Source organism: Papio anubis, chromosome 11 (assembly GCF_008728515.1).
Source record: "Papio anubis isolate 15944 chromosome 11, Panubis1.0, whole genome shotgun sequence".
Classification (NCBI taxonomy): domain Eukaryota; kingdom Metazoa; phylum Chordata; class Mammalia; order Primates; family Cercopithecidae; genus Papio; species Papio anubis.
In genome coordinates, this window is record NC_044986.1 from 49,953,331 (window position 1) to 49,966,145 (window position 12,815).

General features: G+C 32.7%; 1 protein-coding gene across 7 annotated transcripts in view; it reads right to left on the reverse strand.

The window, feature by feature from the left end:
- Positions 1-12,815, reverse strand: part of PCDH15 (protocadherin related 15) — a 914,927-nt gene that overhangs the window by 4,890 nt on the left and 897,222 nt on the right. For 3 of the 7 annotated variants that reach the window (XM_031652624.1, XM_031652622.1, XM_031652621.1), the window contains one exon: positions 2,800-2,908. In XM_031652624.1, the coding sequence (XP_031508484.1) occupies positions 2,800-2,908 (109 nt within the window). Of the gene's footprint in view, positions 1-1,621; positions 1,813-2,795; positions 2,909-3,792; positions 3,864-6,868; positions 6,871-7,610; positions 7,621-8,477; positions 8,517-10,239; positions 10,259-12,815 lie in introns of those variants that run through there. The other 4 variants (XM_031652623.1, XM_031652626.1, XM_031652625.1 and 1 more) reach the window with 4 other exon arrangements.

The following is a 12,815-nucleotide window of genomic DNA, read 5'->3' on the forward strand; positions in this document are numbered from 1 at the left end:
ACTTGATGTATCCTGGTTTTCTGGGTTGTCCAATTAAATACACTAACTTAAAGGAAAATATCTTCTCAGTCTGCATCATTTACCTAGTAATACACAAAACTGAAAGCTAATTATACTAAACTTTCCTTTTGTAAGCAACTGGACATTTTCACAAATTCATTTGACTTTTACCAAGCAACATTAAAAATAGCAAGAAGCAAGGGTTAAGCAATACTGTGTTTTTCTCAAATAGTATTGCATTTTTGGAATATATGAACTATCAACACATTGCATGCATTCTGATTTTCAGAACTATATTTCAAAATTATAGTTTATTTACCTAGAAAAAAATTTATAACTGTTACATTTATTTTTAAATCCACTGTAGCTTATAATAAACAGAAATTAAGCTGTAATAATTTTTAATTGAAAATGTTATTTAATTGAACTCCTAATATTTGGAGTTGCAGATACAAACTTATTTGAAGATGTTCATAATTTTTATAATACCTTTGCCAGTTGAAATGTACATATATGCAAAAGTAAACTGTTAAAGATATAATTTGTTGAATCTTGTCTTAGTATTTATTTTGAAAGATGATATAAAAACATATATATTAGTGTGTGTGTATATATATATGCCATCCATTCCAGTAGACAGAGTGTCACTGATAATACATAGTGCCACATTGCATTAACAAAAATCCTACCAGTAAATATTAAATATTGATTAGCTGATTGCATGTGTTCTGATTTACTAATATAGGAAGGATTAGTCAGTTTTACTCTAATACAGTCTAATATACAAATCGATTTGGACAGCATATATATTCACTTTTCTGGCATGCTTCTGATCATAAGTCATATCAAAATCATGATCAATTTCCTCCCTTTCAAGTGTCACTTTGGAGAACACACAGAAGGCACTGCACACGAGAGCATTCATCACAGCAAAACTCCCACCTACTGTGATCTCTTTTAAAGTGCTGTGTTGTAACCTTCAGAGTTTGCTCCTGGCGACTTCTTTTGGTTTGCATTCTTGCTTCTGTCATACGCTGGCACCTGATAGCCCCATGGACCTCCAGACTGACTTTCGCTACTACTGCTACTACTACCTGATTCTGATTCCTCCTCACTTTCCACACCTCCTTCCACCGAAGCTGATTCTGCACTGCCTTCTTCAGGGACATCTTGAGCTTCAAGGTCTGTACTTTCTTCCACAGGGACAGGTCCACTTTCCTCTTCTTCTGAGTGTTCTTCTTCTTCCACCTTAAGTTCTTTTTGTTCTTCTTGTGGCTCCTCTTTCCTATCCTTGACTTCCTTGACCTCCTCAACAATGGGCCTTCTTCTTGCAAGCACAATGTTTTTCCTTGCTTTTTCTCCTTCTGACTCTGTGGATTCAGATTCTTCTGATTCAGGGGTAGAACTCTCCTCCGCCTCAGAGGGTGTCTCTGACTCAGATTCCTCTTCTGTAGTCTCAGACTCACTGAACTCAGACTCTTCTTCACTGTATTCAGTATAGTCACTGGAGGATTCCTCCTCTGATTCTACAGTGCTTTCTGTTGCTTCCTCTTGGTCCAGAGTGAGTTTCAAATAATCTTTATCGTCTTCCTCAAGGCGTCTCTGCCACTCTTCACCCTCAAGGTCAACGATTCCTCTTTTATCAGCTAATCCTCTAACTTTCTTAAAAATCATGGGGAATATCCTGGCTCTCTTCCATGTTGTATATGTAGGCTCAGCTGCTGGTGGTTTTTCGATAGATACAACTACTTCTTCCTCCTCACTAGGCTCTCTAATTTCAACTTTTGGTTTTTTAATTTTCTTTGGCTCTTCCTGAAAATTGTGAAAATGCAATTGAAGTGTCAGCTTAGAGATAGCTATGATATGACCTTGTCCCACGTAAGTTACGCAGGAATGAATCTGTGGGTGATAGCTTCATGAATGTTATATAACTGGCTTAAGAAAACAATCACAAAAATTTCTACTGCATATAGACAGAAGGTGATTAAGAGAAAGTAAATTATTTTATTTTAGCTTGTACTTTACAATACCCAAATACATTAATTTCCTTCTTGTTACTCAAAGTTTATTTTGCATCTTAGATCAAATAAAAAAGAAAGAATTATTGCCTCTTCCTTCTTCTGTCATTAGACTTTGGTTAATAGCTTTCTGTATTCCCTTGAACTAAATTTTCAATAATCATGAAAATATGACGATTTATCTTATTTTATGATAAATCTATTTTATGAAATTTTACACATGTTAAAGCCACAGTGACATTTATTTGTTGTTAGTGTTGTTTTTGTATACATTTGCCAGGTAAATAGTGAAGACAAAGTATAGGAATTTTATAGAAATGAGTCATGCTAATTTAAACATAATTTACATAATTCCTTGAAAATTATTAGTGGAAATAATTTACTTTTCTCTGATAATTGAAAGATGGGGACTATATTTTTTCATGACTTTTAGTTTGCTAGATAATGTGGGAACAAAAATAACCTTTGTATTGCAGAACTTTAAAATATATTTGATTATAATATCTTTATGGAGCATGATTTAGAATTTTAGGAAACATAATTTTTATTGTGGCCTTTCCAAATGTTTAACACTTTTACAAGGACATAAATTAAATTATCAAGAATTAATTTTCCTCCAAAGACAAGGCAATGAAATGGTCAGCATTGTTAAATTTCTATGGAAAATACGTGCTAAACGAAAGGAATTTCTAAAAGTTGAAATGTTCTATAGCTGCTAGTCATGTAGGGTTAAACAATATTTTTCATGGATTATCTTACATAATAAAATTACAGTAATTACCTCTTCCTCCTCATATTCTTCCTCAGCTTCACCAACCACCTCACCATATTCCTCTTGTCCAGCTGGTGGTAACAATCGACGGCGACTCCCATATTGAGGCATTTCATACCTGAAATATAAACTTACAGCTTGAAACAGTTTGTCATGTGATTTCTGTAGAATCTACCATGAGTGATCTGTTTCCTTCTTTCTCTTCCACCATTCAATAGACAGATATTTACACAGCACCTATCAGGCTCCCTGTAAACTAGCTACAAAACTGTAGAGTAAGAACTGCTACCTGATGACCAGTGATTTTTTTGCCATAATGGGACCCTGGAATAACAATAAAGACAGTTGAGTTATTTCAGATACTCGTTTTTGGAGAAACTAAAACGAGGAAAAAGCCATATTGTGTCTCAACTAGCTGAAGAATCCAGAACACAAAATAGATACTTTGGAAAAGTGTAATGGCTCATTCACAACACAAAATCTGTACCTTGGTAGGAAAAAGTTGCTTCAAACATGGTCTGTAATGGTCTTCACAATTTTCTACAGTATTTTTTTTTGAAAGCAGCTAACTTATATGTGTATAAGTGACTTTTGAGACACTTATCAGTGAATTCTAAGGTATGTTTTCTGCTTCCCAACTGCTCTTGGGCAAAACTTTAAACTGATCAGATAAAACATTAACATCTCATATGAAAGAAATGGTGAATTTAGGAATTGAGCAAATATGTTTGACATCTATTTCCCATACAAATAATTTTGAATAATTTTACCGCATTTCTAGAATTGCAATCAATGTCAATGTAAAATATCAATATGGAACTCAATATAGAAAAAATGGTTAAAACTTGGTTAAAATTAAAGCTTGATATACTATTCATTTTCAGATATTATACCAACGAGATTGACATGACATTACAAATTCTAGTAATAATAATCATTTAATAATTTCCTATTAATAAAATATTAAAATAAGAATCTGAATTAAAAAATCTGAAGATGTACCCATGATCATAACTGTAATAATCTTGTCCATATTCCTGGCCAGGATCAATTCCAGACTCCATGGATAATTCCTATTGTTCAAAAAGAAAAATTATATTTGAAAACAAATTCTTATCACGTTTCAGCTCAAAGTCAGATTTCCACACCTAGAATTCGATGATTCTCAAAACATTCCTGCCAAAATAATGTTAAATACAAGTGTCAGTTAAAGCAATTAAAATAACTCTATTTAAAAGTGTTAGTCAAATCTATTCATTTTTTTTCTGGCTGTAACTATTTGATACAAAATAAGGTTATATAATTTGACCTGAAGGGGAAAGTAGATTTTTTCTAATGGCAAATCTGTTAAAGCTTGCAGATGAGCATTTTCACTTGTTGTTGGATGTGTTTTAAAATTATCAATAGACAGTTAATATTTAACTCAATTTTAAGATAAATTATTATGAGATGTTGGCCTTAAGAAAAATTATAACACTATCTACAGCATTGTTTTCATCTCCCCACCAACAGTTTTCTAGTACCCAGTATTCTTCTATTCATTAAAACCGTTCTGATAAAATCATCTGATAACAAGAATTTAAGTTAATGTGTGATGCTTCCCAAGGATGTTTATACTTTAAAACATACTGCTAACTCTAAATTTAAGTAGTTTTTGTTTGTTTGTTTGTTTTGTTTTTGTTTTTGTTTTTTTTTTTTTTGAGATGGAGTCTTGCTTTGTCGCCCAGGCTGGAGAGCAGTGACGCTATCTCGGCTCACTGCAAGCTCCGCCTCCCGGGTTCGCGCCATTCTCCTGCCTCAGCCTGCTGAGTAGCTGGGACTACAGGCGCCCGCCACTGCGCCCGGCTAATTTTTTTTGTATTTTTAGTAGAGACGGGGTTTGACCGTGTTAGCCAGGATGGTCTTGATCCTGACGTCTCGATCAGCCCCACCTTGGCCTCCCAAAGTGCTGGGATTACAGGCGTGAGCCAATGCGCCCGGCCTCTAAATTTAAGGCTTTTAAAGGAAAAAAAGAATTTGTTAGAATAGAGGCACTTTTAATATTTCTAGTTCTAAACTCTAAACATACAGATTTTTGTCAAACTCTACTCTTAGAGAAAGGTGTTTTTCTTGAGACATACATGTGAAGACAGTTTCTGATAACTATCAAATGCAATTTCTCTACATTTCCCTTTTCAGTTCTACTTTAACATGTTAAGCAGGTTAAATGGCAAAGGTTAACCAAATTTATTTTGCAATGGAATAAGAGAAGAGAGGGAAAAGGATAGGTACTCACAGGAAAATAGATTGGTACATATTTATATCATCTGTTATTTATAAAAATTTAATTTTGTTGATCCAGGAATAGTAATGAGTCAGGAAAAAAATGCTGTCCTCTGAGGGCACAAATATATCATTTACAAAGTGTGGAAATTTGCAGCCTGCATGATCGATATGGACAAGGATCCTCAGTTGTGCTTGGTGTGGCCAACATCATTTTTAAAAATTGAATTCATTACTAACAGTGCTAATCAGAAAATGACATCAAAAATGTGGATGTTGGTTTCTCTTGAAAAATAAAAAGATGGAAACACTAGGATTCCAAGAATCTAGTTGACCAGATTAATTTTTACAGTAAGCATGTTCTCTCCTTTTTAAGACAGTATCCCCAACAACATTTTTCTACATTTACACCTTAGTCACTATGAAATCTGCCATCTGCTATTTCTTTGTGTCTAATAAACTCCATTCACTTACATTACTACCCTAGATCCTATAGGTATTTACATTTGCATTACCTCTTCTATATTACAATTTTGCAGTTTACAAATAGTTTGTGAACCTACTCTAAAGGAATCCAAGTTTGATGTTAAAACTAGTATAGTTTGTTCACCAGAATGACTAATATTTAGAAAAACCCACGATGAACAATACTATGTATTTGCAGGGACTCAGAACAACTAAAACTCTCATCTACGTCTCTAGAGATTACTAACTGGTAAAACTTTTTAGAATATGTTTGGCAATAGTACTAAATTAAATATAATCATTTCTTCTTTCGCAGAACTTAAATTTATAGTTAAATACCCAACAGAAACATGAACATTTGTGAGAAAACACATTATTTGTAACAGTCCCAAACTGGCAACAATGCAAAAGTCCATGAGAAAAACACGCTACTACATCACACAACAACATAAATGATTCTCCCAAACAGAATGTTGAGCAATACAGGTCAGGTACCAATGAAATATATTGTATCATTCTATTTATATAAATTTCAAGAACAGACTAAAGAATATGTTACAGGCCAGGTCAGTGGTAGGGGAAGAAAACCTGATATCTAGGTGTTGACACACAGGAGCTTGAGGTGTATGTGTGCTCTGTAAAAATTCATCTAGTTATATAGCATGCTTTATACTTTTTCATGAGCATAGGTTTTATTTCAACAAAAATGTATTTATTATAGGAAGGTTGAGGCGGGTGAAGGAATGAGGTTAAGAAAGACCTGGAAGAAACTGGGACAAAGTTAAAGTCTAGATTTAAGTTATTTCAAACTAAGTACTTTGTAAAAACATGTTTCCTATAGGAAAGCTAAGAATTTTAAGGTATGTAAAACCCAGTGTAAAGATACTGGTTTAAAAGAAGGAAATAGGTCTCAGAACTAATATTTTCAAACTGTTTGACCAATGAATGTGTAATTAAATACATATGGATACTGAGAAAATAACTTCTAACAGTTTTGAAGTAGACTTTTAACAACATTAAGAAATAGTAGGAAAGACAAAATAAAAATTTCAAGTAAATATTTATGGAGAAATAATGCAACTGAGTGGATTTTGGATTTTAGAAGTCAGCATCAAAGAATTTTCTTTACATAAATACTTTTTTTTTTTCATAAAGGGAAAATAACACTCAGCTCTTGCTAGCTACAATGCATATGACATCAATTGCATTAAAAATGTAATAAGAAGGATAGAAGGGATGGGGATAGGAACTCAGGAAACTCAGCAAGACATCCCTTGATTCAGTCACTCTGTATTTCTGAGTTGAGTAAAGAGGGATAAGAACTAGCAGAAGGAAATAATCTAAAAGGTACCTCTTGGATGCTTTCACCACCCATGAATGAAGAGTAGAGCATCAGTCCTTCAAAAAAAAAAAAAAAAGAGGAAGGAGCCAGGTGCCGTGGCTTACTCCTGTAATCCCAGCACTTTGGGAGGCCGAGGTGGGCAGATAACGAGGTCAAGAAATGGAGACCATCCTGGCCAACATAGTGAAACCCCGTTTCTACTAAAAATACAAAAATTAGCTAGGCATGGTGAGGTATGCCTGTAATCCCAGCTACTTGGGAGGCTGAGGCAGGAGAATCGCTTGAACCCAGGAGGTGGAGGTTGCAGTGAGCTGAGATTATGCCACTGCACTCCAGTCTGGCATGAGAACAAGACTCTGTCTCAAAAAAAAAAAAAAAAAAAAAAAAAAAAATCGAGGAAGGAACTCATGACCAGTCAGATCCATGAGTCAACCTAAACCAACAATGGAATCCTGGCCCTTTTTGCTGTTCCACACAGTCCCAGTTGACTATACCAACCCCTTAGTTGGTGAATCCTAGATTTTAGAAAAGTATGCAAAGTAACATACTACAAAGTGATTTTTTTGGGTAGATCAAGCACTTAATGTGATTTTTAAAATTCATTTTTGCTGTCCACATAGGGAAGACATAAATTAACTTAATATTTAATTATTACAAACATTTATACTGATGCAAAACAAAAACAACAACAATAATTGTAATTTACTGAATTTATTTCTGTTACATTCCAGTTGTAGAGTTTGGAATTTACATAGTAGATACTACTGCCAACATCTTATAGAAGATGAAACTGATGTTCAGCAGATGTATATCTTGACTAAGGTCTTGCATAAAGTAATTGGTGTTTGGATTTCAACCCTGAATTTTCCAATTCAAATTTTATGGAGACGTCTCCATGAAATTTTTGCTAAAACCTTATAAAAGTTTAATATTCCTGCCACCCAACCTCCAGATTTTGGAGAGTAGATTCTAACCAAGAAATGGCTCTCTTTAGCAAAGATAGAATTCTGTACTAAAGGAAAAGGAATAAAATTTTTGTAAGTGGAGCTTATGAAATACTAAATTTGCCATAAAATTAAGGTAGGATGACTGTATTTTTATTTTTAATTACATATGCAAACATTAGTAAATAAAATAATATGTATTTATTATACAATCTTCTTCACATTGCAGAAGAAAATGCCATAGGCAATTTGTAATGTATGTGTCCAAAAGAGGTATTTTGAACCACATAAAATGATATTTAAGTACAGATATCAGCATTCTGTCTTTAAACTTTGCATAAGCTAAATCTGACGTCAGGAATGGATAGATGAATTCAGATTGATTAAGACAAGTAACTACTGATCAGTTTCATTAACTGCTTCATTCAATGAATGGCTTGTATTTATTAGGAATAATGGCCTTATTTGTCTAATTCCCAGAGAATGAGGCTAAAACTGTGGAACAACTTCAGGAGGTGATTTCTCGGTTTCTTTTTTTTTTTTTTTAAGTTATTTTGAAAGACTCTTTTCTTTTCCTTTAAAATTATGCCACATTGCCTACCTGAATTAATATAATAGATCTTAAAGTCACAGTGAAGACTCAGTGTGGTTGAAAAGAAAATGAAAATTGATACCTCTGGTTTAAGAAGAGAGGGCCTCAGCAGTTGCTGTTGCTGTCAAAGGAAATTAAAATAGAAAAAGATTTAGAAAATAATTCAGATGGAAAGGTAGATCATGATTGAGAAGAGAGGAAAAAAAGGCGACAGTTTAAAACGTGTTTCCTTGGGATTATTCATTATTCATGTGTTAGCTACCAAAAGCATTAAATATTTTAACTAATTCTTTATGTTGGAACATAAAATAATAATTCATTTGTTTTAATTTCATCACTCTTTTAGTTAATGACAAATTTAATAGCCTTAATAAACAGGAAATCTATACAGATTTTTGTTTTGTTAAGCTTCACAGTACAAAGAGTTATTTATGTTTCTAAAAGTACTGTGTGTCATATAATTACTTTTATCAAGTTTAACTTTGTTTTAAGTTGCCTTTCTTTTTTTCCTTCCCAATCACATTAAATATGATAAGGTTCATTGGGAAGAAGAGTAGAACACACAAAATGATAAAGTTGTATGTATTTATCAACATATTTAAGACATGCTCTCCATTTCTTCTCCTTACCAAAGTGTGGATTTCTTGCACTAAAACATTAAGTGTGTTTTCAGAATGATTAGGAAAGTCATTAATTATCAGATTTGGTAGGAATTGCTTCCTAACTTTTCCTTCTTTCACTTGTACTTCTTTAAAGCTAATACAGTCATCATTGATCCGTTTCATAACAATACAGACTTTCAACAGAAAAAAACAAGATACACAGTTCAAATTTTGGGGTTAGTAACTCTTTGGAGGGAAAACAGCATATTAGACTAAGTACTGGAAAACTGGGTAGTGAGGTTCTGGGAGGTAATTCCATCATCAAACCCACTGTTTAAACTGGCTAGTAGAACAACCATTTGACTGAAGGGATATCCTTTTTATAATACAGTTGTTGGTGAGTTAGTTATTTTACTCATAATGAATTCCAAAATGTAATCCAATTAGGTCATATACTTATTAGGTCACATACTTCTCTTGATTGAGAAGCTGTATGCTAAATCAAACTAGGTTCACAATGACTTCATGGATAACATCACCTGCAGTACAGCTGGCCAAATACTGTTGGCCAGAATGCCCAGTAGGTTCTCTGAAGACAGAATCAAATGAACACAGTGGAAAACCCAGAGCTTTCTACCATTCTGATTATTTTTAAAATCTTTAGGATCTCAAGCTTCAACAGTGATAGGATGGAGCTTTGAACTGGTAAGAAGATCAGAAGTTAAGTAGTCCTATTTATTTATTTATTTGTTTGTTTGTTTGTTTGTTTATTTATTCATTTATTTTTTGAGACAGAGTCTCACTGTCGCCCAGGCTGGGATGCAGTGGCGTGATCTTGGCTCCCTGCAATCTCCGCCTTCCCAGTTCAAGCAATTCTCCTGTCTCAGCCTCCCAAGTAGCTGGGACTACAGGCAGTAATCCTAGTTTCTAAATTAGATGTCTAGCCTTAGACAAATGAATTTTGGGGAAATGTCAGAATACTGAGTAACAGCAATGCAGAACAAAAGAAATGCATCCCTAAAAAGGTAAGCAAGTTGATCGTTGACCATTCAATAACAGACTTAAAACCTCAAAACAAGGAAGCAACATATATAAAAGAAAATAAATAGCATAACATACTAATACGTTTTTGTTGAAATCAAAGAAAACAACCTAGTTCAAAAGAATGTACCTTAGTCTTCCCTATTACACAAGTACTTTCCTACTACGCTTGTTATGACATCAATACCATAAAGCCCTTACCTCTGATCCATAACCTCTCCTGCAAGGCAGAAATAAATAAATCAGTATTAAACATCTTAGACTTTCATATTAAATAAAATGACAGATAAGGGCTTTTTAAAAAAAGTCTGAGTAAAACTGAAAAGACAATTTCTACTAAACACTATCTCAGTGGAAAATATATTTTGTGGCATTATCAAAACAGGAAGATCATGGTTTCATGCCTGAATTACTAAACTAATGATCAACCCAGAGCCTCATTCCATATGAGCAACAAAACATGCAAAATCTATTTTATTTCAATAGTGCATCATGACAAAATGTGACTCTCTTATTATCAGTTGGGATAAAAAAATATTATACATGATCTCTGTTGTACACAAGTATTGATACATATACTAATCCTTAGGGGAAGAGATATGTTTTATACATGAAGAATGTAATAAACATAGGATGAAAATTATGTCTATGATTGAATATATTCTTCCAAATGATTGTATGATATTTTCTCTATGTCAATTTAATTCTAAAACCAATACAAACTCTTGACTGTCCTTTCAGGGTCAATTATAATGTTAGAAATTAAATGAAGAGGTTTTTAGAGATTTAATAGCCAAATATTCAACATTACATAAAGATTTATAAGGTTCACACATCACAAGATGGTGAAACATTTGACTATACTTGAGGGGAAAAAAGAATATAGAGTTTTCAAAGCTGAATGTTACTAATAATGAAAATGTTCTATTTGTTATTTATTAAGCAGTTAATCTAAAGTGTTAAACTGATGCTGTCAACCATGTTATGTAGAATTAATCAGTGTAATGAAGAATTATTACAAAGAGGCACATGCATAACTTGCTAAAATCCAACAAAACGATCTCTGTAGAATTTTTTTTTTTTAATTTTGAGGCCTTCACAAAGTAATTCTACTGATCAGAAAGCATCTTATATGGTTAATGCATTGTATATTGAAACTGTTTGTAAAAAAGTAAACACAATGCTTACTAAAGCTTCTCAATTTATTCTTTAAAATGGTTCTGCAGTGAACTTTGTAGAGTGCTTACATGGTTCTGCCAATATTTATAACACTGATAATCCTTCCAGCGCCTTTAGAATTGTAGACATTTTCAACTTTTACCAAATTTATATTTTTTAGAAATAATTCAGGTAGAGAAAGTTCATATTTAGGTTTTAATAGTGACAATTGAGTCATATACCTTATAAAATATCCAACCAAAGCCAGGCTTTAGTTTTTAGCATATTTCTTCTGACTCCTTTTATTAGTAATGTTTTCCATCAATGTGGAAAATAAAATATCAATAGATAAACTATAACTAAATGTTAATGTTTCCATTAACATTTTTGTTGCCTTTTATTTGGTTATTTGTATTGCTTGCCTTGGCTCAAAGGCAGAAAGTTACTTGAAAGAGGTACATAACAGAACCACTACTTACTTTATCTGTGTGCTTTCAAAACACGGCTATTGATACTTACAAAGCCAGTTTATATAATAATGATGCACCTTTTCATGCAATTCATCATCAATTGTATTATTTATTTTATATCATTTATATGTATCACTGTTTACTTTTAACAATAAGGAAAAATGTACGGTCATCTTTCTGAAGTCTTTATTTAAAAGGTATCTAATAATTTCTTAGGCATTACTAAGGTCATAATAAATATTAAGAAAAAAAGTGTTATTTTTCTACTGTCTGGTTCTCAGGTTGTAAGCAGTTAGCGTTTGAGAGGAGGAAGAATATTTATGCTTGTGCAGTCAAATAATACTAAAATGTCTCATATAGAAGATATTTTAACTGACTTTTATAATGTTTCATAATGACATTAGTACTCTCCAAATACAATGTGTCAGAAAAAGATTAGATTAAGTATAAAACATGGGTATCTATGTTTCAATTAAAAAGTATAGAGTAATAATAAAACTTTTAGATTATGCAAATAGTAAAATGTTATAGTAAAAGGCAATGTAACAATTTAATAAGGCTGTAAGTATCTACACAAAAATGTTGTTTAGATTTCTTATACTTACTTTGTTACTATTTATAGATTTATCAAGAAACTATAAATTTTACATTTGCAAAAAGCTGGTAGATATTAGCTTAGAAAAGACACTCTCACATTAAAGGCTTAACAATTGTGAATAATACCTTGTCAGAGTCCGCCAAATAGCACAAGTTCTCATGCATATGACCAGCTGCCAACAAAAACTCCAACTGAAGTTTTTCAGTGAAAGAAAGAAAAAAATCATGTTCAAGAACCCCAAGAAAGTAATTACTCTTGATTTGGATGAAAAAAATTTGAAGCAGATGGGCTATAAAAATAATTAGATTTACAGATTGTTTTCTGTCTGATCTTGTTGATTAGGAATGCCAGGTCAAATTATTGAAGAAATATGAGGGATGAAGAAAACCTCTGAAATATTGCATAGCAGGGTTCTCAACCTATATTCATATACTTCCAATAGTAATTATTAGGTATGAGTTTTGCCTGTATCTCAGAATTGTACCCTTCTCTGAGCAAACTTACATCTTCTAAAATCTTAAAACTCCAGAGTAAAACAAATACTTATACGT